Source organism: Falco punctatus (assembly GCF_963210335.1).
Source record: "Falco punctatus genome assembly, chromosome: 15".
Taxonomy (NCBI): domain Eukaryota; kingdom Metazoa; phylum Chordata; class Aves; order Falconiformes; family Falconidae; genus Falco; species Falco punctatus.
Genome location: NC_137595.1, coordinates 19059321 through 19084734, shown reverse-complemented (window position 1 = coordinate 19084734; position 25414 = coordinate 19059321). Strand labels below are relative to the sequence as shown.

The following is a 25414-nucleotide window of genomic DNA, read 5'->3' as shown; positions in this document are numbered from 1 at the left end:
GGAGACTTGTTGGCTCTGCTGAGAAAAGGGATACTACTTTTCTGGAGGCCAAAAGGCACAGTGGAGCCTGTACTCAGTGCCCCTTTCCCTGCTTCCTCCTTCCCAATGCCCCCCAGCACAGACAAGGGTGGTGGTGGGGTGAGGAGCAGGTCTGGGCTGCAGGCAGCAGGGCTGGCCCAGGCTGCACAGAGTTGGCCACCTGCTTGACTCCAGGTCCACCTCCAGCCACCACAGCCACCCTTCCCTGCCAGCGTGGCACTCGCGCCCATCTGACCCCGCCAGTGCCCAGCAGCAGAGGCAAGTCTGGTTCTGTTGCCCTCCCAGCCTCCATCCCTGCTAGAGAGCTGGGGTTGCAGGGCAGGAGGGATGGATGAGTGATGGCTTAGCCACACTTAAGGCTAAGCACAGCCTCTGGCTCAGCTTTCGGGGCATTTCAACTCAAAAATAGAGTCCTCAGCCCAAGTCAGACCTATCCCCATGGGCAGCTGTGGGGTGGGAAGGATGTCTTTGCAGAGCAGCTCCCCAAAGGCATCTGCTGGCAGCAAGCTCTAACAGTGGCACCAGGAGCATACGCCATCAATGAGAGAATAAGATTTTTCTAATGAAGTTTCAGGTTGCTGTGTGGCAGCTCCCTTACCAGGGCTGTACAAGGACCAGGCTGCTCGCTGGGTGCCCCAGCTGTCCCTGACACCTGTGAGGCTCAGCAGTGAGATACCCATCTCTCTGGCCAAAGTGCAAACACAGCCTGATTCAAAACTGCAAACCCCTTCTTCAAAACAAAAAAACCCACAGCAAAAACAAACACAAGAAAGCAGCTACTGCTGGTAAAACCAAACCAAGCATAAACACGCCTTCAAAATGGAGCAAGAAAGCAGATTTCTTGAACGCTGATATACAGAATTTGCTGGAAATGCTGGGAACCAACCCCTGACCATCTGTGCACATGCTGTAGGCCAGATCCTGCACTGCGTGCTGAGGTCCTGAGATCTTCTGACAGGTCATACCTAGTCCTCAGCTCAACGCAGCAACAAGCCTTGGCACTGTGCTGGGTTGTTGTAGTCACTGTTCAGCCCTGGGGGGTGCTAGGTATATGTGCAAGCAGGTCAGGAAGGATGGTGAGGGCTGCCAAGACTTGGGTGGTTAGCAACGTCACTAAACACAAACAAAATCCCGTAGAGATCCAGACTTCCCCATCAGTCGCAGTGGGCTTCTGATCTCAGTCAGCAGAACTGATCTTCTCTCCCTGCACTACCCCACACCTCATCCCTTTATAACCGGGGAGGGAGCTGCCTCTTTCCTTCCCATCTACCAGTACTGACCCACCACTGCTTCCTCCCATTAGCTTTGAGGGTCTGGTGCAGTGGTGGGCTCCAGGTCAGCAAAGCACTTCAGCACATACTTAAATTCAAGCTTAAGCAAAGCATTCGTTTCATTTTGAGCAGGTACTTAGAGCGGCAGGATTTCAGCAGTGAACATCTGGAAGGAATGGCTTTTACAGGGTTTCACATTTGCAAAGCAGAGCTTTAAGGCTGCTTTCTTCCCATCTGAAAAATCACTTCTCTCTTGGTCATTGTGCTGGCTCAGACGGTAACTGCTTTCAGAGCAGGGACCCTGAGAGCTGTCTTGGAAGCTGAAGATGATCAAATATGTACTGGGCCAACTCAATAGGGATCTCAGAAAAGCATGTTCATGTCACCATCTGACCAAATTATTTTTTAAAAAAAAAAACAACAACAAAAACACAACTACAAACTGCCACAGTGAATAAGACAAGAAATTAATGACATTCTGGATTATTAACACAGAGAACGAACAGGCCTGAACTCCATCTGGTACTCACAGGGTTTAGCCACGGATTATCCCATCAGGAAAGGCTGCGAGCTGCAGACCACATGGCAACTGTTGTTAGCAGGAGGGAGGTATAGGGACAGTGCAGACCTGCCCTTTTCTAACCTTCAGGGGCTCAGGGACATGCAGACTGTCCCTGTCCCTGCCAGCTCTGCTGGTAACTGAATCAGCGTGCATTACAGTTGTACCATGACAGCAGCTGGGTACAATAAATTATGCATGGCCACTTTCAACAGTGAGAAGGCAGAGAATAGGTTTGGTGCCTGCCCCCCCCTTTGCCAGAGAGACAGAGGGAGGCTTCGGCTGCCAAAGTAACTGCTTTGGAGAGTACTAACCCCCCAAAAAATCTCTGCCCTGCATTGATGGGGAAAGTCACTGTGGAGGATGGAGCATCCTCCGCCGTGACTTTCCCCATCAATGCAGGGCCATTGCTTGGAGAAACAGAAGGCTTCTCCCTCTTGCTAGACCCCAGCCCACTCCCCAAAAATTGTTACAGTACAACAGCAGTGCGGGAACACAGTAGAATAGGGGGGTCCTGCTCACAGCAACCCCTGACCAGGCTGCATGGCCATACTAAGAAGGCAAAAATGCCACCCACCCTTCCCGGCCAGGGGCCAGAGCCTGACATTAAAGAGCAGCCTTGAGGCTGTGCAGCGAGAAGGGATTTCCTCCCGCTGAGAGGGGAGTGTGGAGGGAGTAGCCCCAGCACCTGGCCTCCAGCATGGGCTGGGAGGAACTGTCACACCTCCCCTGAACTCCTGTGCAAGGGCCAGGTGCTGCCATGAGCGAGCTGCTGGGATGCTGCCTGCCCCACTTTGTATGGGAACAGAGGGGGAAATGAAATGAAGATGCTCGGGAGAAAGTGCCTCTGCAAGGAGAGCACAGACACTCCAAGTAACCCCTCGGTGCAGTGATCCCAGCTCCCCTTTGCTCCCAGCACACTGCCCTGGGTGGGGGAGATGCTCCCCAGTGTGGCTGCAGCAGTACTGGGGAATCGAACTACCCCATGCCATGGCACAGTCTGTGCACACTGGCAAAAGAAGAAAACCCACAACAACAGAGAGACATTTAAGGAGGCAAAGAAACTATCAGAGGTGCAGGCAGAAAGGAAGAAGGTCCCAGCAATGGGCAAGGATGGGTGTGAACACCAGGGGTGAGGAGAGGTGGAGGAACAGAAATGCTCTAATCCAACTGCCAGCAGCCAAGAAGAACCCAAGGGTAACTGCCACTTAGGGTGCCCCTGCCAACACCCTGATCCATGCGCTGTGCAGGGAAGGCACCAGTGAGGGGGCCTCCCAGGGACATCAGGCTCCACTGTGGCCCTGAGCGCTGTGGGAGAGAGTAGAGCAACAAGGAAGAGAGGGAGATCAGCAGGGACCTTCAGGTAAGGGCTGCACCCAGGAGGAGCAAGGTGTTCAACCAGGATGTGGAACACTACCCAGAGGCTATGGAAGAAGTGAAGAGGTCACCCAAGACAAAAGGTCCCTCTTGGGCTGAGGAGCTCCCTGCCAAGGGAATATTCAATGCACAGCTACAATCTTTAAAGTAAGGTTTCCTAATGAAAAAGGCTAAACAACTTTCACAGCAGTTTCTCCAATGAAAAGCTGCTATATTGCATTGTGACAATCATGGTTTCAGCTTGCGTATGGGCTAAAGTGTGTCCATGATGTCCCACAGCCACGTCATTTCATCCTGCCCCTGCCCAGCCACTTGGCTGAGGCGTCCTCTTGATTCCCTGTGTGGCCACGGGTCCCATGCAGTTGGGGAACGACCGCTCTATTGGGAAGAGGTAGAAGCAAGATTTTACACAGAAATGGTCGGAAAACAGGGAGGGAGGCCTCTTCCTCTCTCCTCCAGCTGACTCCCCTGAAGGTGCCAGCTCCCCCATCATTTTCAGCGCAGGCGGCGGCACAGTTCCTTGTGGCAGCGAGCGCTGCAGCATGCTGATTGCTGCTGGCATCCCTTCCCGACAGCCACCCTGCCAGGTGCTTCCTGACATCTGCCTGGAGCTTGCATGTCGCCTCCGTCTCTCAGCCATCCCCTCTCTTGTTGACTTAAAAGCTGTCCTCGCAGGGCCAGCCACGGTTTGCTAACTTCGCTCTGCACCTGGCTGCTGATGTGTCAGACCGGAGGCCTCTGATGACCAGGACCTGGCTGTTCACACAGCTTCTTTGCCACTGGAAGGGACTAACTGGGAACGATGGGACGGTATTTAAAGCTGAGTCACTGCGTAAGCCTGTGGCTGCACTTTCTGGGCATTCAGTGGAGAAAGCAGCAGATTTGGTTTTGGCCTCAAAGTCACAGCAAATTTTCAGAGATGCAAGGATTAAGAGTGAGTGATTTCACAATATAATATTGGCTTTGAGATTAATTTTAATACACAGAACAGCTTATTAAAATTTCCTGCAATTGATGTGTCTTTCTTTTGATGATTCATTTCAGGGACTATTATTTTTTTAACACTGTAACATTTAAGTTAAAAAAGCATGTGGCATTTAACAGAGCTTTCCTCTTCTTATGTTAATTTTTAAGGGTAATTTGTTTAAACCTACAGGCTCTTGGGGGATTTAGGTGCTTCCAAAAAGCTGAAGCAATTAGCAACTGTTTGAAGCGTGATGTGCAACCTGTGGAACTGTGCAGATTTAAATCAGAGGATCTGAACATGCCCTGCAGCCTGACAAGAATACATCCCAGAGCTGACCTCACTGCCACAAACTGCGGGATAAATAGAAGATCTTCTGAGCTATTAGCCATTAGAGATACAGTAAGTGCATGTCTGGAAGCTTAGCTCACGCCATCTGTGATGAGGGCGCTACGTTCAGGTGCCAGACTTTATCGGAACCAAGGCAAATGCTCTGCACTGCTGAACTTCTTGAGGGACAATATCCGCCTTGGACAGAGTGGAAAGCTGGGATGTCAGCTTTCCCAACTGCTGCAGCAAGAGCTGTCACTTCTCATCCGTCAGTGTCTGCACCAGCAATCTTTGCTGGGAGAGAAACACCACTGTGTAACACTCTGAATGCTGCCCATGTGTAAGTCTCACAAGCAACACTGTGTTACCAGTGTAACAGAACAGATATTTCCCAGTATCAATGCACCTATCCTGGGACAGTTGCTGCCTTGGCTCCTCTGCCACTGATCACATCTCCCTATGCACATCCTCAACACAGTGCTAGGAGAAGTCTGTATACACACCTGAGAGAACAAAAAATAAATTTCCTCGTTTCTATTTTGCATGGAAAGAGTTACCTTCATTTCAGAGTAATTGGTAAAATTATACCTAAAATAACACTGCACCAGGAGCAACGCTAGAGCAACATCTCAGTGTCAACAAGGGGAGATGGGTAGGAAGAGGGTTACTGAACATCCCTAATCACATCCAAGTGCCAAAGGGTTATTGACCCCAATCCCCCAAAAGCTGCCAGTTCTAGTTCACAAGTTGCATTCATGGGCAGTTTGTACTGGCACATAAAAATATGCCAGCATGTTTTCCTGGTGGTTTCTTAAGTAAATGCAGAAAAAAAGCAGACATCACATTTGTAACAGGACCACTGCAGTGCTCTTTCCACTCCCATTTCCCCTCAAAATAAACTACAGAAGGGAAGATTACAGAAGACAAGGAACCAGGAGAGATCAGAATAAAACATCTCACTGTAGCCTTTTGTTTCAAGTTACAAGGTACCAGTATGACTACGTGGTGGTTGCAGACACCAGTAGCAGCCTGAGCGCAGCAGCACAGGAACCATGGCAGGGTAATCTGCCTGGCCATACTGTGATACCCCCAAACACATTACTGCCCTTGGGATCAGGTCCCTCCATCACCACCCTTTTTCTGATCTTGCACTGCCTTTTATCACAGAGAAGGACTTTGTTCTGACTCACTTCCAACAAAGGTCTCAAATTGCTGCTGTATCTGCCCCTTGGAAATGTCAAGGGAAAGACAGATTGCTGTTATCTGAGCCTGATTGTCTCATTTGAAAGGTAAGTTAATGATGATACAGGTCCCGACTTTAATTACTGGCTACATCCATCTTGGAGTGGTTAATTCTTGGAAGCTTTCCAAGAAATTCACCCTACTGAATATATACAAGTGTAGGTCCTTGCAAAACAGGCTGACCTTATGTTTCACTGGCAGGACCATCTCTTAAGTCTAGACACACACTTCTAACACTTCCCTATCCTCTGCCTTTTTTTAATTTTTCTTCTCATTAATGGACTAAGACAGCCCAGTTTTGCCAGTGATTTATGTACATGTATATACACCCAAGTCTGTGCACATTCCACATCCAGCAAAGCCTGAGAAAATGTGAGTTTTGCATGACACTTCCCTGGAACAGGTGTCTTACATTAAGCCAAACTAAATAAATAGGGGACATGTACTGAAAAAAATGGCCCCAGAAGATAACACTCAGTCAGCTTTTCACATAAACAGTACCTTTTCTTGTTAAGGACATGCTGTTTGTTCTAACAGGAATTGTTTCATCAAAGTGAGACCAAGCAGCCAGCAAACATTCCTACCCAGCAGCGAGATCCCTGACAACTTTCAAATCAGGGTTTAGCAGCATCCCAGTGCTGTGTGGAGCTAAAGGAAACAAAGTGCCACACCACCCGCTCAGCCCAAGCAGCCAGCAAGGTCCCTGCTTCCTCTCACCCTGGCTGCTGCTGTGGAGGAGCCCAGACACTGGTCATCCTCCCAACCCCCAAGACAAGCATGAGCATGATCCTACCTGTACCATCTTCTAGATGTCCAAAGTTACAGATCTGGCTGATGTTGTGCACCCAGATCTGCATCTCCTCCTCGGTTTTGGCTACCAGGTAGAAGGTGCGGTAGGTGGTTCTCACAATGAAGACAAAGTTGTTCTGAAATTCCTTCTTGATGAAGTTGGGTCCCGAGTGCTTCAGCACTTCGCACTCGTTGAGGTCGATGATCCGAATGGGCTTTTTGGAGTGGTTGTTCCTGTAGTACTCCAGCACATCTGGGTTCCCGCTCATGCGGCCTCTGCGCAGCACGAACCAGCGCTTCCGCCATGCCTGCAAATGGCACAGACAGGGCCCTTTTAGCACCAACCACATCGTACATCAATCAGCCCACACACACTTATTTTCTTTTCGGTTTTACAGTTGTTTTGGTAAGCCAGCCAAATCGTGACTTTGATTTGAAGTGCTTGCTATCAGCTTGCATTTGCGATAGGAAAACAGGCAGAGGGTTGTCCCTTTTGAGGTTGAGAAGAGCAAGCCCTCTCCCCTCCTCTCCCCCTCAGCCTCCCAGCATGCTGTGACCAAAACAATCTGATACTGCACCGCCTCATCTGCTGGGAGATTATAACACATTTTTCCTTGCGAAATGAAAACATCTAGGACTGCACCCTGTGTCGCAGTACATAAGCTAATATCTGGCAACAAATATCTTTTGCCCAGCAAAGCCAAGGGCTTCAGATGACCTGTGCAGCTTCCCTCAAGCCCAGAACAAAGGGGAGTTACTCTGGGGACTTAAGGGAATTGTAGTGCTAAAAAATTAAACAGAAAACTTACAAAGCTTACAGAAGGGCACCTGTTTAGACAGGTACTGCTTCAAGTGAAGTCATCCCTAATCAAACCTGGTAAGCACTGATGTCTTTAGACCCTCTTGACTGAAGGTATGGGTCCCATACAGGCTTAAATGAAGTCCTCATAGGACTACACTTTAAAAAGCTATATGCAAGTTTCTAGGAGCAAAATAACGTATTTTCTCTTTTCCAGCAGCTGTTTTTGTTCACCTACAACACAAGTGCCTCTGTGTTGATTACAGCTATCACAAATGTACCTACTCTGAGGGCTAGAAGAAATCCACCCCAAGCTCTGTTCCCCAAGAAATAAGACATTAGGACCTTCCCCTTTATGTAACTCCACAAAAACTGTTGGATAGTCATGCCTAAGCCATCAAGGTCCAGGTGGCTGCCAGGGAGCAGCTGAAGCCAAAGCTGCAGCTGCCCCCGCTCAGCTGGCAGCCCACCAAGGTGCAGGAGCTGCCCAGGTGCCTGCAATAACCCTGCAGCCACTGGCTGCTTTAGTTGCCTTTGTAAGAGTTAAAATCTCGTTAAAGAAACATCTGAACCACAACCTCCCTTCCCGAGCCTTATTCAAATGCTCTTTGCAAAATTACTTGTCACAAGGATGTCAATCTGGGTGATAGCTTGTGTTCTAGTCAAAACTCAGGTAATTTTGCAAAGAGTGGACCTGTTTGTTGGTTTGACGACAGCCAACCATTCAGCCTTAAGGCAAAATAACTTGAGTTCAGGATGTTTTCACTAAGATGCAAGAGTCCTTACTGGCTACAGTTTAGGATCAATACAGGTACTACAGATTTTGCTGACACTGAGCTCCCATTGGCATGGTGATAGTTAAAATGATCAACAAAAAATAGCAACAATCATTTGTCAAGAAAAGGCTTTTTCTTTTTTTTTACTGAAAAAAGTCTTCCTTGCAGTGCAGCAAGCTTTTCACAGCCTGTCAATACTCTTCCAAAGACTTATCTAGAAGTAAGTCTGTTCAGCTTGGCAGTACCTTAATCTATTTTGAAAGCAAAAGATCCTTCAAAAACAACACACAGGGACTGGAGATTGAGGTATTACAGAGGGAGCTCTTGCAAGGCTGAACAAGCATCCACCAGCCTATGTAAAGGAGAGGTTTGCAGAGAGGAGGGGTCACATCAGGAATAAACAGGGAGCAGAGGTGAGATGCAAAGTGTATTGCACAAAGAAAATTAACTCTTGCCCTCATGACTTGTTGAGGCTCAAAAGCGATTTGGTCTCTGTTGAAAGTAGCTAGAGATAATAGGTTACTGAGGTATTTAAGACAAGTCTAATTTTGTGGCAGCCTGGAAAAAAAAAACCATCCCACCCCCACCAAAGGAAACAGGAACAAAGAAAAAATATTTAATGGAGAAAACACCTTCCTAACTAGCAAGCTCCAGCAGCAGAATACAGCCCAGCAGGTATCTGGCATGTATAGTCCCGGAAAGAGTCCACATCTCCACCACCTCCAACCCAAGTGCCATACTGGATTAATGCACACCCTGCAGATGCATCAGAACAGAAAGGTCCCCTCACACCCCTAAACAACAAAAAGGAAATGCTTCAGGAGGTATAAGCTAAACAAGACATGTTCCTCTGCCTCCCAGAGACACAGGCTGCTTGGGCATTAAATCTCCCATCTCCCCCCCCAAACTGCAAAACCACTTCTTACTCCTTCCCCAAGACTGCCAGCCCTGCAGCTTGAATACACCTGTCTCCTTCTGATGGAAACTGGATGGAAATCACCTGCAGATGAGCAAGCTGAGGAGGGATGGGAGGAGACGGGAGGGGATGGGGGAGCAGCTGGGGACACCCTGCCTAGCCGGCACCCACTTAGCTATGGGGAGGTGGGAGCTCAGCCCCAGGGCTGGGGCTAGCTCCGGGCTACCTGCCAGTGGCCAGTCCAACACTGTTAGGTAAGATGGTCCAGTAGCTGCCCCCATTTCCTTAGCATTTTAATTTTCACAAGTCTAAATGGGTCTGTAGTTTCAGTGCAACCTGGGCAGCTGGTGAGAGGAAGGAGCAAGCTGCAGCTGTGCTTCGTGGAAAGGCTCGTGGTCCCTCCGTTTGGAGGCGAGGGCTGGCTCTGGCATGGTGTGAGTGGCTGTGGCTCCGCTGGGTTTGGTTTTGTACCTGCAGCTACACAATTTGATCAGGCTTATTGTCTGGCTGGTGGTGCAAGAGATGGAGAGGTGCCCAGTCAGTGTGCCCTATGATGGGAGAGGAGAGCAGGGCTGAGGCTGTGTGAGAAAACACTGGCTGTCATAGCTGGGCAGCTGTGACAACAGAGCTGAGGGGAAATAATGCCAGATAGCTGCCCAGATCTGCACTGCCCTGGGGAATAGGGGGCATCCCCTCTCCATCTCCCACATGGCCACCCTCATTGCCTTCCCTTCCCCAGGCTGGCAGCGGGGCCCATGCAGCCAGCCAGCTCCCCATACGGCTGAAAAGTGAGTAGTTTTTTTCAAGTGAGGGTAACACATGAGCTGTAGGAAACACACAAGAAGGTGGGAGGTGGAGAGGAACCGAAGAACTGCCCTTTGGTGATACCATAGGCTTGGACAAGCTAACAGCCCTTGGCTGCTGCTGTACATTGCCCCAAACATTAATGTGCTCTGAAAATGATGGTGGTATCTCACTGTGAGCTACAGGAACCAGAGCAAATACCCTGCCTGTGCCACCGGCTGGCTGTTGGACCTGGAGCCGAGGGCAGGGAGAGGCGCCGAGGGATGACAGCCTTTATATAGGCACAGCCTGAGTCAGCAGCGTGGGTGAATCAGCACTTGCAGGCGCAGGTCTTTAAAGATGCTTAAGCACTCAACCCCTCTTGAAATCAGTGCAGGTGCCACGGCAGGGTGGCAGTGGCTGAGGGTGATGGGCAGTTCGCCAGCACCACCCAACAAGCTTGCCCACTGCCCTGTGCCAGGGCTGCTCCTTGCCTGCCACCAAAGGGAGCTCTCTCATGGGAGCAAACCCAGCAGAAACCACCTCATCCCACGCTGGGAAATGGAGAGTGCTGCAAGCCAGGCACCCCAGCACCCAGCCTTGCCTGGGCCAAGCACCAGGAAGGGGGTAGGAGGGTGGGAGGGGAATGGGACCAGCTCTCCCCTGGGTGCTTGCTCTTAACATCAGCTTTGTTGTACCATCAAACAGCATCGACACACACACACAGAGTGCAGTTGCACCTCAGCTCTCTGGGCTTTTTTTTTCCCTCCACTCTCTGGGAAGAAAGTGGCATTGGCTACCAACATAGCTACCGGCGAGTGGGGTTGAAGACAATCTTTTGCACCTCTGCTCCCATTTGACACATCCAGTACCATCACTGTCTCCCCCCAGTGGCTCATTTCCATTCTGAAACTTTCATCAATGCGTGCCTTTACTCACAAAATGTGCTCCAAAACATTTTTGCTTATCCTACAATGCTGAGTGTACGATGTGCTAAGCTTCTGAGACACTTGCAGCTTGCCTGCAAACAGACACAAGCAGGTTTGCCATCACCAATAAAAAGGACTCACCCTGCTCTATGGTGTAGGCAAAGCAGGGGGTTTTGGCACACCTTTCAGCATGAGGCTTTTATCTCCCAGAGTCAAATATCCTCTCCTCATTTTCCTGCCATTTGCCTGCAACGAGCTATGTGTCTCTTCTCCCCAGAGGAAGGGGACGCAGTACGCTGGAGTCGCTGGGAGCCCAGCTGTGGCAGGCCTTGGCCAGACAAGATGTCAGCAGCAGCTTGTAGCTCACAGGGACCCCGGCAGCTCATGTACTATGCAGTCCACTCTGCTGGAGCTGGGGCCAGAGCTCCTCAGCCCTGGGCCAGAGGCACAGAGGGTGCCTGGCACCCCCCAGCCCTGCCCTGCGAGGCAGGCAGGCACGCCGCACAGCAGCCCCTCGCCAGTGCCCACCCCAGCCCCATGGCAGGGCATGGTGGGGTTTTACATAGTGATATGCTCTAGGTAGTTTTCATTTTCCATTTACCAGTCACAAGGCTGCCTCTTCCTTCCCCTCTTCTGGTTCTTCCCACCATCCCCGGTTTTCTGTCTTTGCAGTGTGACCTTCGCCCACAGACCAGGACGCTGTATGGTACAGCATGTGCCTTCCTCCCCTTCCCCATCCCTCACCCAAACCAGAAGCTGCACCTATGCCAGCACCACGATGAAAGGTGCTGAGCGCCTGCCCGGGGCTGGATGGGGGTCCCCACAGGTCACAGACCCCTCGCTGGGGAAGGATGCGCTGTGCCAGTACCCTGTGGTAGAGCAAGGAGCTCTGCTCCCCGCTACCTCCAGTCCCGGGTGGCACTGTGTGCATGCTCACCCTGCACCCTTGTGCTGCTGCAATACCTTCCTCCTCGTGGTTTGTACGGCACAGTCGCTACCACTGCGAGCCTTTGCCCAGAGGACCAGTTCCTGCGTTTGCTGCAGGGTGCTGGTGTCAGGCTAGAGAGCATCCTCGAGCCCCTGCAGCAGCTTGAGGCTGGTGGGGGCAGCTGAGGAGCCAGCAGGGCCAGGGCGGTGGAGCTGTGGTGAGGAGGGATTTATTTCAGCTGATCAGAGCCAATAATATCTGACAATATTTAGTCTGGAGCTGCACACACTGCCAAATTTATGAGAGAATTTGGATCTATTTAAGGGTGAAAGATTGCACTCCCATGGTTGAGATGAAGTAACCTATATACTTAAATAGGGACCAATTCCTGGGATTCAGCCTAGGCTCCTCACTCACACTATGGAAAGGATCTATGCATCCAGAAGAAATACTACATTTATTTGGGGGCCTCTTGAAATGTGTTCCTTTTTGATGAAGGCATGATACGATGATGATATGTTTACATGTCCTCCAAAGCTTTATTGGCATTAGAGAGAAGGCTTTATCAGAAAAGCACAACTACAATCAAACAAAAGCCAACATAAATCTAGAACAATTTTCATCTGCCCTTCGTAAGTGGAATAGTTCAGTGCCAAAAGGAAGAAAGAATTTGCAGCAGTGTTGGTCGGATGCCAGCATGTTGCTTTGTGCAACACAAGCTATCAGTGTTTTCGTCTCACTCCTGAATTTTTCACTTTGGGAATTCCAGAGCCGCTTCTCAAGGGAAAAGGAATAGCTGTGTTTCCATTTCAGCAGGGTTTCTAAGAAAGCAATCACTGCTTCCATGATCTGATGTCTCTGCTTCTGCTGCATAAGTGGTGTGAGGTTTAAAAAGGGCTGCTATTACATGGGAAATTTGCTCCGACGTGGCAATGTCAGATAAAACAGGCCACAAGCAGCAAACCTATTATGTGCTGGAAAACCAGCTAGCTGGTAAACAAGGCCAGAATGAGAGCTGAGCGCCTGCGCCGGGAAGGTTTAGCCAAGGACCTTCATCACTTGTCTTCTGTCTGAGGACCACCTTTCTCTTTTGTATGTACAAACTATCCAGTATCTGAGATCTAAATCATGAATTACAGCACACACAAGCTAAATGAGGTAAACTGGCCTAAAATATAATTTGTCTGGGGGGATTGTCTTTTTCTGGTTTTAATAACAAAATGCGGAATAGCCAACAAACTTGAAATTCTTTACCAGCTAAATTAATGCTTATGACTCCCCCATGAGGATAATCTTCATTTTACAGAACACAGCAAAGGGGATGGCATGGGGAAGCAGGACGAACAGCGGATGTGTACTGGTTCCTGGGCAAAGGACATGTGCTCAGCCCCAGCCTGCTGCGGGGAGCTCTGGCGCTGAAAGAAGAGTTTGAGCGCTCAGTGATGGGGAGGACCGTGAAAGGTTTGACTACTTGGGATTGCTCTGACCCCGCAAACTCCCTTGGAATGAGAAAGCAGCAAGTCCCACCAGAGAAGGGTCTGGCCGAGGACTGGGAGAGCCTGTGTGCACAGTGCTCCTCCTGCTACTCACTGCGGTTCTGCCACCCTGAGCCGCAAGGCATCCTCGGGGCAAGAAGACTAGCAGATCTGCAGGATAATAGTCCTACAGGAGTGCCAGCACTTGAGATACAAGTTTTCAAAGCTTGTATTTTTTTTTAAAGAACAATTTAAAAACATATTCTTGGGCAAAAAAATTAGGCGGAACTTTATAGCATTTCCTATAAATGACTTAAAAGAGGAAGTTAAAATTCATATGTAGACAGGTTTGCAAGCAGCTGATGCCTAAGCCCATTATGACTATGTAAGTTAAGAGTTTCCCCCGCCTGCACGGAGCAGGAGGTGTTGGGACTGCAGAGTGAGGTTGCTGCAAGAGAGAAGGCGTCAGGACCAGCTCCCTTGCGTTCTTGCGTTCAAAGAGCTGAGGACATTGTTGGGTGCTATTTGTGCCACTCTTTCAAGAGAAAAGAGCCAGCCCTGCACAGCTCACACTTCTCAGCCCACGAGACCCCTGCAGAAGGGCTCACCCCTTCTGCTTGGTAGCCTGCGTTGCTCAGTAATAGCACTCGATTAACTCCCTCGCAGAAATCTGAGATGAGAAAGACCTCTTAAACCACCCAGCCTGTCCCCCAGCTGGAGTTATGGTTTTGCTATTTCAGTTGTGGCTGTCGGTCTGCAGCTCCCATCAGCTCTGCATAATAAATCTCTCCCTAATGAGGCTGCCTGCTTGTCCCTTCCAGTGTGTCTCCATGCAGCGCTCTGGGAGCAGCTGAGCTCATTGCCCATCACCCACTGGTTTAACGCTTCTGTTAGATTTTTTTCTCCCTTGCTGTCTGGTTTCCCTTATTTTCTACTCATATCTCACAAACTTCTTCAGCACCGAGAGGCTGAAACTCATGCTTTATGGCTGGGAAAGAAAAAACAATAAATACTCAAATTCAGAGAGGAATACTCCTCCCTTAGGACCTTTCTCTGCCTCCACAGGTGTGTATTTCTATTTAATCTAGAGAACAGAAGGAGAAATTTTCTGCAGGAGTTTTTTTCTCCCTTTGCTTGGGTGCCTGGAAGCTGAGGTGCATTCCCATGGGTACTGGAAAGGCATGAGCTCTCCCCTCTGCTGCCTGTTCATGCCCACTACAGCTCTGTTTTCTCAAGGTTAGAGCTCAGCTATGGTGGGAAAAAGCTCTGAGCTAACCAGTGTTCCCACACAAAATAACTTCCAATACAAGACTAGCACAAAGGGTCTGGCTCATCCTGTACAAAGGACCATCATACAATGAGTTCAGGACGGACTACAGCCCAACACTATTTCCATCTGCTAAGTCGCGAATCCTTTATTGAGTCACTCGTCTTTCTGATTGTGGTAGCTTCATTATGACTCTAAATAAACCTTGTTTCAGGAAAGCCAGCGTGAGTCTTCCTCAGAGGAGATGCAATGGGTGCATAGTAGAAGGGGAAATACCGTCTTCCTTTCAAGGTGATACAGATACATTAATTGACTAAAAACACTAACCAAAAAATTTCCTGCGCTGTAAGTGCGATGAAAGCTTTGTAATAAAGCATCTAAGATGACGTCCTGTAGCAGAGAGGTTTCCTTTGTTTCTGTTTCTCAAAAAAAGAAACCTGTGGTTTGTGAAGAAAAAATGACACGCACTATGAAAAAGAGAAAAAGTCCTAGAGTCATACGTTGCCTGCTAACCTACACACATTCCTGTTGCCTGGTCTACATCATAATCCATAATATTTATGGTGCTTTACATATACAAACATCTGCAACAGAATGAGTCACTCCTTTTTAATAAACATGCAGATTCTTTGTGAAGCTAATGGGTTCATTTGGGCATGAAGGGTCAAAGTCATAGTGACCCAAAAACCTGGGAGTTCTAAGTTCTTAAAAACCTTATGGAAGATAAGAAAACAAGTTCTATCAGTAAAATTAATAATAACACCACTGCATTTTGGGGTGGGAGGAAGGAGGCAGATGCTTGGATGAAGAAATGTCATTTCACTCATGTCCCCTGTCCTTTGATAAGAGCAGTAAATAAATGGGAACTGTGCTGCTCACAAACATTATGATTAGAGGTTTCGTCTGAGGACACTGGCAATGTGACAGAGCATCCCTTTGCTGCTCATGCAAGTAGGAATTGCTTGACATGACGCTGCTGGCTGAAGGGGTACAGCACTGCTGTCCTCTCTGTCCTTGCTGTCCCCATGGCTCCTGCCAGGTGGGTCTCGAGGGGCTCTCCAGCAGAAAAGAAATGCTGCCACTGTGGTCATGCCACCGACGGGTCCCTGAGCTTTGCAGGGGAAGATGCTGACAGGGCATCTCATCCCACAAGATCTTCCTATGCGGAAGAATTCACCGGCTTTGATCCCAGCTACAACTGACTGCCACACCAGAAAAACACCACGGCTCCACGTTGCTTGGGGGGACTGCCATGTGTCAAATGGCTTCAGAGCGCTGCCTGCCTGCCCTGCCCTGGGGCAGGATCGAACCATCCCGGCCAGGCCAAGGCTTCCCACAGCTCGCTGCTCCCTCCTGTCCCCCACCTATGGAAATGCCTCCGGGCCGATAAAGCCTTACCTGTGAAATCCATGCAACAAAACACCCAAGAAAGGGTGGCAGGATGGCAACCCTATTTCAGTGGATTCATTTAACAGTGAAATCTTGAGACAAGCACGAAGTAAATAAGCTACCCTCCCCCCCCCCCGTCAGCCCAGGGCATGACTTCTCTATTCTTCCTCCTATTTTGACAGCAGTGGTGCTGAAAGCTTGGAGTTTTTCTTGTTAACAGCTGCCCTGCAATACGTGCAGGCCCCTTTGAGCTCATTTATAGAAAGCATAAGGATCAGTCATCATGAAATTACAGCTAACTGCCACCACAGGGCAGAAACCCAGCCATGTCCTGGAGGCTTGTACCTCCCAGGGAGAGGCTGGTGGCCAAGTGGGGTTTCTCAAGGAGCACCAACGGACCAGAGCCAGCCAGCAATCTCGACAGCATCTGCAGGGCGCCACTAAAAAGACACAGTTGGTATTAATAAAAACATAAAGTAACTCCCGCCCTGTGCTTGGCCATGTTTCATTGGGACTAACAAGATGGTAAAGACAATCTCACATGTTTTCAGGAAGCAACTGAAATTTTTGTGACTCAGTGTCGTTATAAAGCAGCACCCGAAGGGATCTGGACAACTGATGAAAAATCAAGCTGAAGAAAAGAAAGCCAGCTGCGGTGTGAGATCCACGCAAGCTCGGGAAGCCTCCAGGTGGGGCAGAGCCCAGGCAGCCACAAGGCTCTTGGTACAGCCTCAGCATGGGGTTGGCCACCCACTGCCTGGCATGCCAGTGCTTCCACAGGCCACCAGCCCTCCTCAAAATGATGCTGTGATGGTTGAGCCAAAGTCCTGGCTGGAGGGAAGCTGATTTTGGCCAGCTGGCCTTGCCCCTGCCCTGGGCAGGCAGGTGGACCCCTGGATCCCCGCATGCTGCAGCCCAAGCATCCGTGATGCCAGGTGGGAGGTACTGAACTGCTGGGATAGCCAGGGGTGGACGTGATTCACATCATGAGCATCCTTATACTCTCCTTTCTGTTTCATTTTGTCTGTTTTTTTCACTTTTAATGAAGATGTAAAGTAGGTCACAGCTCAGAGCAGAGGTCCCAGCAGCAGAAGACAGGGCTTAAGTGATTAAAGCCATTCAAGGGTCTCCTCCCACACCCTCCTCTCCTCTGGCACATTTTCTCCTTCCTGAGGGCAGGCACAGTGAAACATTAATTCTTTTAAGCTGCCCCCCAAATGACACCTTCTGACTGCTGCTACATTTTTGCAGGCATTTAAGATCCCTGACAGTGAAGACTTACAGGCAGGACTCTTTACATGAGGATGTTTACAGCCTCATCAGCTAGCCAAGAGTTTTAGTTCCATATTCCCTCACAGCATGTTTATGTGTAGTATCTAAAATGACATTATTATCATCCTGAACGCAGCTTAAATTTCTAGAGTGCTTTTTTTCACCTTTAAATGCTAAAGCACTTGCCAACTGGTACATGGTCATTACATACCACATATGCTGTGATTTTTTCACCTGTCACAGGGATACACCTGCCTCTGTGTTCCTGATAATAGGGATGCTTACCTGTACACCCACAGGTACGCACTCACACCTGTGTGTTTGGCTTCAACCAGTTTATGGTGCAAATTTTCCATCTGAAATCCTTGTTGACCTGTTCAAGGTAGCAGAGGTCAACAGACAGAAAACCGCCGGTCTGGCTTGGTGCCACTCCCCTGGTCAGTTAGAAAATAAAATTCTGATTTTCAGGATGCAGGATTGGGCTTTTGACAGAAACAAGTTGAAAACAGGGAGAAAGGAGGAACCAAGACACTGATACAGGCCTTCCTGGATTGAAGAACATAACTTTGTTTTCTGTTAGTGGGAAAAGTACCACTGAAACCTCACGCGGCACAATAGGGATTCCTACTGTTAAATGGAAACTACTTCTGTAAAATGGCCTGGAAAACCTTAAGATCTCTCTGACTTGTTCACAATAAATTATTTAATATCATAATAGTAGTAAGATATAACCTTGAATAGAGGTAAATTTCAGTTTCTTAGAATGGCTTTAATCCAAGTGTCTTGCATAATCTTAAAGGTTTTTTAGAAGGCTCTGCACAGATCCTTGGGATCTTAATAAAAATTAGGTTGCTCCCAGACTGTTCAAAGAACAACAGTTCTGAAATGCAAATGCTGGGCACAATCATCTGGTGGATAACTGAAGCTAGCTAAGTCATAGGAATTTTCAGTCATTTTTGGAAGCAAGTATAGGAAAACATATATACCAAAGGGACTGAAGTTTGGAAAAATCTTGAGCAAATTTGCTAAACTAATAGCTTTTATGGAAGGACTCCAAAACTGCTTCACTAAGGAAAGAAATGGAGTTGGGGCTAATCCCCTTTCTTGTAACTCACAAGCATGACATAAATACAGATGTGCAAAGCAGTTAAAGACCAGAAAGAACTGCCTGGAGATTGCACCCTGCCTCGGGCTATCGGGAGTCCCTCTCCTATTTTACTTGGAACTGGCAGTTTTCTCAGTATTCTTTACACAAACAGAACACAATTTGCTGTTTCACCTTGTTAACTGAACATGTGGTGTGAGGTCAGCAACAGTCACGCAGCCTATCTACAACTGTCTGTGCTCACATGATGTGACGGCTCCGACATAAACAGGAAACAGGGCAAAAGGACTCTTTTAGTAAGGGACCACAACACCGCGGCTTTTTTTTTTTTTTTTTTTTTTAAACTAAACCCTTCAACAACACGCTGTCAGATGTAATGAAGAAAACCAGAGTAGCAGCAGGATCAGAATAAAAGCCACAGATGTTTACGCTGTAACACTTCTGCCTGATCATAACAATGTGGTTCGGTGTAGGGAAATGAACCCGCCTTCAGGGTTTTGCTCAGCAGCTCAGCTGATCTCCCAGCTCGGGCGCACAGGAGTAATCAGATGTATTCTCCACATCCAAATCTGGACAGGTTTTTTTTACGTTCTTATTGAATTCACAGCTACATGCCGCAAAGTCTTTGACCTCTGCACTGCATTTCACTCCTAAAATTGCCCAGAGAAAGGAAGTGTGCAGGAGGCAAGCAGAAAAACAGGGAGGAGGCGCACGTGTGTGGGAGAACTTGTCTTAGAAAGCAGGTCACATTTGCTCGAAATAAGAACCAATCTTTCTGGACATACGTACAAACATAGAAAGAAAAACAGAAATAGGTCCACTACTGTAACAACCACTATCTAGCATCCAGATGACCTCTGGATTTAGGCGTGTGGAGGGGGGCATGGATTTCACTGCATGCTCCTAGCTATACAGGCTCTGAAGATCTCCACTGGGATCTACAGATTGGCTTGAAATCAGTCCCATGGGAACCTCCCGGCCTTTGCGGTGACATTTAAACTCCACTGATGCAAATGGCAAAGCTCCCATATGCTCTGAGGGGGCCAGGTCCTCCTTTTGACAGGAAGATCTGAGAAATGCAATTCCCAAAAATGGAAACACGGTATGAAGAAATTATCTGAATAAAGCAAATCTGCCTCTGGACTGACGAGGAGCTTTTCTATCAGCCACATCAGAAGATTAACTCTCCCTTCATGGGTCTAGCCTGGGTTTTGTGGCTTACGCACAGGCTGCCCTCAACACTGCATTTTCTCCAGCCAGAGAGCAAACACCTACTGGTGGCTTCAGGCATGGTAAAAGACTCTGTTTGGGGGCTAGGCAGGCTTATGAAATAAGCTGGAATTTGGAAAGGTCTGTATTTGTCACAGAACTGTGATTCAAGAAATTGGGTCTCTCCACTCTCAAACTGGAAACAGTGCTGTGTGATTCAGATGCTCAGCCTAAGCCAGACATCACTGGCCAGATTCCCCCACTGAATATTTACAGAAGACAAACCAGATTATAAACTAGAATTTATTTGTAAGACCTATTTAGTAAATATCATAATTGCATTAAAGAGTGTGGGTAAGACACAAATCAAAACACATGGTGAAATGTGTTGGGTGAAGTCTGTTCCTATATTGCATGTACACAAGCACCAATGTGTTTTGGGGGGGTGTATATTGGGTGCCCCATGCTACCCCTCGAGGGGGTTGAGCTAAACCTCAACAACACTGAAGGAGGCTGGAAGAGCTCAATAGCTGGTTTTGCATCCATTTTCTCATTTCAAAGTACAATATTAGAAAACGAGCTACACTAAGGAATTTTAAAATCTATTTTGATTGCAGTTCTGCTGTTTTCAGCTTGTCTTCTCATCAACTAAATTGTGTTGCTTTACCCTTAAGTATTCTGCTAGGCAGTGTTACGTTTCCAAAACTGGGTTTTCTTCTCTAAAAGCTGTCCTAAATTAATCTGTGCTTTACACTTCACAGGAGGCTGAGCTGTTTTTTAAACATTTTTTGAATTATTTTTTCATTCTCCTTAGTTTGTGGAAAAGTGGTCATCACTCATATGGGTCATAATATACAGCATCCACTGCCTGTCATTTTTTATTTTAAAATACATAAATGTTACGAAAACTATAAACAATGCTTCCTGTGCCAGGTCTTCTTTTGTTTGCTTAAGAATTCTCTCTTGAATTTTCAGAATTGTTTTTTGTTGCCATTGTGCCCCACGTCTCATCCAAGAAAACAGGATTTTTAGGGCTAAAGGTTTGGAGAAATAACACCGTGCGAGCTCCACTTTCCTTCACGTTTTAGGCGCATTTCACAAAGTCAGCTGGTTAAAGTCAGCTCATGTATCCAAACATTCATCATGTAAACTTCCCATGCTTAGGAGATAATTGCGCATTTCACCGCTCTGCTGTGTGAAGGCAATGCTGCCTGTGAAATTCTGCAGACCTGCGCTTTTTTTCTCAGTGTATTGTTTTGTTCTCTGCCTACTTCACACCAGTCCGTGGAGCTCAGTGCTCTGACAGAGCTGGGAATGAGCACCAGGGCACGAACCCAGTGGCCTCAAGACTGCGCCTGGGTCTTCAGCTGTATCACTCATCCTCGGCCCTTTCTATTTTCACCTCCTGAGACTGGTCCTTCCAATTGCAAGTCACATACTGGTTAAGTTTTTTCAGGCCCCTGTTACTGCTGCAACTTCTGTCTGGACGTGAAGACATCTATGTGCCCTGGGCTGTCATACCCTGTAGAGCACTGCTATAAGAAAAAACTTAGCATGGCAAATAAAGTACTAACAGCATATTTAATGTTTATCTTAATTTGCATGCCTTCTCAAACTTCCCTTGCTGAATCAAACGATGAAATCACAACATATTCAGAAATATTAAATCATTTCCTCAACATCTGAATATAACAGGCTGCAAAAGGAAAACAATTACATTTGGCACATTGCACACTTTATCATTAACACTCCAAATTCTGGTATGTCCTCATATTTACAGGCTCGCACTCTGATCACAGCAGCACTAAAAACAACTGTGCACCATGATTTATTTCCTAGGAAATCCCCTGGACTTGCCAAACGCCAGCTTTGCCTGGACAGCTTGGGTTTTCAGGTGGCCATAGCAGTGCACAACCCAGGCAGCAAGTTCAGGATGCCCCAAACGAGCTTCCTACTTGCTGGCCTGTGGGCAGCAGACGGGTGTTGCTCAGGAATGTGCCTAATCTAGTACTGGGTAGTGTCCTGATGTCTCTGTGGTGTACAAAGCCCAAATTCGATGCAGCATTACAATGACAAGGTGTGATGCACTGCACTGCCCTGCCTGGCTGTGCATCCACATCGGCCTCCCTGCTGCTCACCCTGACCCTGTGCCAGTGCAATATCTAAACTTCCCCATGCCGGCCACGGGGAATGGGAAGGCCAGGAGCGGGGCTGCTCCTCACCAGATGGTCCTCCCTGTGCCATGAAGGGCCAGGTCCCACACGTGTAAAATCATGGGAGGGCTGCTGGGTGCCAGGGAGGGCAGCGAGGGCTCACCAGATGGGATGGAGAGAAAGAGAGGAAGAAAGAGCTCATTTCTGCAGAACCCCACGGATTTCACATCCAGAGTGGTTCATCGCTGTGGGGTGACTGATGGCATGGTGACACTTCTGTGATATCTGCGTCATGACAGATGCAAGTGGTGTGGCTTGCCCCAGAGCAGCCCAGGCTGGAGGGAACTGGTAAGCCTGTCCCCACACACTGTCTGGCTCCTCAGGCACGGCCAAAATGTGCCGGTTCCTCTGTGCAGCTGCAGCTTGCAAAAGGACAGGCCAGCTTTCCTGAGCAGGTGCCTTCTCTTTGGGGTTATGTTCAGCCAGTTGTCAGTATGTTCTAATGCAGATTTTTTGCAAGTACAGCAGGAGTCAAACTCTCTGCCAAACTCCACAAATAGTGAAACAGTTTGGGAGTAAAAACAGATTTCAGAAATGAAAGTTCAGCTTGATCTATTGGGAACAACGTGCAATTAATGTGCTCAGCAATATCTTAAATATGAGCAATGTGGGAGAAGGGTAATAGCTCCCTTTCTATCATTTTTCAAACTGTCAGCACACTAATCTATGAAACACCAAAAGCCAGATTCTTAGTAAATGTAAACTGGTAAACGCAGTTGAAGGCAGTGGTGTTGTGCAGCTTATCCGGATCTTAATCTTTCTAAAACTGTAAAACTATCAGAAGAGTATGTGCTTGTGGGATGGTGAAATAGGATCAATGTTACTGTTACAAAAGTGAGGACAATGAGCCAGCTGGGTTTTTCCACAGTCATTTTCAAAACTACAGCATTTATTTCTGCTTTTCTGCAACTTCTTCTCTATCTCTTCTCCTCCCTTCCCTATCCCCTTTTTTTTGTGTTTTTTGCACTCTGAGCTACACCCAGAAAATGAGGTCACCAAGGAGCAGTAAGGACATGGATGCAGTCTGTGACTGCATCATTTTCTGCGTGGGGCTGCTGGCTGCCTCCCCACTGCACACCCCAGTCAGGGCGGGAGCACCAGGGCTCCCTGGAGGCATCAAGGACTGGGGAGGAGGAGAAGGCATCGAGACTGGACTGCTGCTGTGTGGGGAAGTCCCATCCCCCCTGCTGCTGGTGCTGAATGAACTGGCACTGGAGAAACCCATGGCATCATGCTCCCCAGAGGTAAATGGGATGCTGCGGCAGGGAAAGGTGCCTCCCCGCACCCTTCTGGTGCCTGCAGCTAAAGAAATGAGGGATCCTTCAGACCCAGGCTGCTGTGTCCCACAAGCACAAGGCTGGCGGGGCCTGTCACGCCTCCATCCAGCTGCCTTCTCCTATGTCAAGGCTGTAAGAAAGTGGGGAATATGACGAGCTCCACTAGCTCCTTGGCCATCCCCTTTCCTCCCTGTTACCCCACCTCACCTCAGTGCCTGTGAGTGACGATGCCGTCACAGCCCCCTGCACACAGCAGGGCAGTGCCACCAGCCCTGTGCAACAGTCACCTACACACCTTCTGCCCTGGGGTAAATATCTGTACATTTGCTCCCCCTGCACCCTGAAATGGAGGGAGCATCTGAAGCACATCTGGAACACCTGAAGCACATCTGGCTCTAGCCCTGGTGAGGCTACAGGGCTCCCCAGGATGATGCAACTCCAACCAGCTGGTGAGGCCACGTGCTGTGTCAGGGTGAAGGGCCCCTTGTTGACCCAGGTAATGACCATGAAGTCTGTGTTCTGCTTTCCTCTGGCAGGAAGAGTTTGTCAATTGGTCTGAAAACCATAGCTCACCCAGCGCAAACTTTATAAATCCTCAAAACTGGAAGCATACAGGCCACTACGTAGTCTGCAGTGCTTGCATATGCTTCAGAAGGAAGTGAATGTAAGCATGGCTAATGCTAATGCTAACATGACGCTGTCAACTTGAACTGCAGAACAGGAGCTGAAGTGAAATTCAGGCTGACTTGGAGTTCCTTTGCTGATTTTTGAAATCATGTAATCTCATTTTCAGTTTTTAAGTGGGTTTTATTGTTTCTAATCCCATGGGATAGATCTGTGAAGACAGAGAAAGAGAAATGCCATGACAGCCTTATACACTGAGATCTACTCAAACCACAAAGCAGGCACATAAAAACTCCAGATTCTCCACAGCTATAACCATTTCCCTGATCAGCTGAATGTGTGAGCAGAGTTAATCCACAGGGCCCTCCTGCCTGTGCCCAGGGCACTGCACTCCTGCTGCAGTCAACACCGAATTGTCCTTGTCCTCCCACCAGCGATGCCCTAGCTGCAGAACGGTTAAATAACTGAAGGTTTGCGCCCAACGATTCGCTTTCAGCTTGCTTCAAAGAGCGAAGATCCTTGACAGTCAGTGCCTTCGCACTGGCAAAGAAACTGCTGCTCAGAGCATTTGTCTTAGGGAGGGTGTGGAGACAGACAGATTTACAACAAAGAAACTATATGAAACATCCTTGGCTCTGGGCTGAACCCACAGTGTTCAGTCTATTACAGAAAAACAAATAGGACTTTCCCTGTTGCTGCCCTCAGTTGAAATGTGGCGGTTGGGAGCCGTGTGGGTCAGTTCAGCCCTATTTACAAAGAATACAGATTCCTGGGGGAGAGTAAGCTGTCTGGCACTGGTGGGGAGTAGGGCTGCAAGGTTTTTCAGCAAGTGACTCAAACACATTTCCAAGGCAGCCGAGGTACCTGGGTGCCAGCAGGTGGCCCAGCAGCGGGGACAGCACAGCTGACACCTGTATCGGCACCAATGCAGCCCTTAGCCACTGCTGTTTCTAAGTGCTGTTCTCTGTAGTCCTGCACATGCATACAGGAGCTCTAGGTCTCTTTTATTAAAAGGTCTCAAATGCCTTCTGTTTTGGCAGGCAATGTTTTGCCCCCCTGGTTCTGCCATTTAGATTCCTGCCTGGTTAATTTAGGAGTGACAGCATGTGGGTATCACAGTCCTGTTGGTGCTTGTAGGTAGTGATGGGAGAAGGGATGAAGGCTGTGTTTAAACAGGAGTCATTTCAAGGGTGTTTATGTCCTAGGAGCAAAGCAAAAGTAGAGCAATATGAAGTAAAGTGAGAGCTACAAAGAGAGAGTAGGGGACCCCCAAATGGGCAAGAAAATTGGAAAGGCAGAAATGGGAGAAGCAGGAAAGCTGAAGGAAGGACAAATAAAAAACGAACTGCAGCGATCATGCAAAGGATTGGACTTTTCAGCTCAGCAGGAAAAACCTCGGTGAGGAGCAGCTCCATCTGCAGTGTTTCACGTCACCACAACTGGCAGAGCGCTGAAAGCAAACCCCTGCCCTGGGATGAGGGAGGCATGGCCGGTATGGCAGTCCTCCCAGCACCTCAGGCAAGGGTTTCTCCAAATCACACCGAAGTTTTTACTGTGGGTGGAGTAGCCCCATCATGCTCTGAATCATCAGGCCGTGGGCTGGCCATTGTATGCGTTGTTATGAGGTATCTTCTTTGCTATAGCCAAACAGAAAAGTCAGCAAAGCAACAGGAGGGAAGAGGCCATTACTGAAATCCTAAGAGAACAGTGAGGAATGATGAAAGGGAATGCCTCATGTCCCTGCTTTGATTGCAGACACTGCCACTGCAACAGCAAAGCGTCCAAAGCACTGCGTGGCAGGCATGGCCAGGCCAGGGCAGCTCGGAGAGCTGGCCCTGGAGGCACCTGGCTGCTGCTAAAGAACTGCAGAGAGCCCTTGAA

The 25414-nt window shown here is 48.5% G+C and overlaps 1 protein-coding gene across 9 annotated transcripts in view; it reads right to left on the bottom strand.

Moving 5' to 3' along the window:
• Positions 1–25414, bottom strand: part of GAB3 (GRB2 associated binding protein 3) — a 79820-nt gene that overhangs the window by 15843 nt on the left and 38563 nt on the right. For all 9 annotated transcript variants that reach the window (XR_013923792.1, XM_080365459.1, XM_080365460.1 and 6 more), the window contains one exon: positions 6576–6879. Coding sequence is in view for 8 of the 9 variants with exons in the window: in XM_080365459.1 (XP_080221585.1) it covers positions 6576–6879 (304 nt within the window). In the remaining variant the exon portion in view is untranslated. The remainder of the gene's footprint in view (positions 1–6575; positions 6880–25414) is intronic.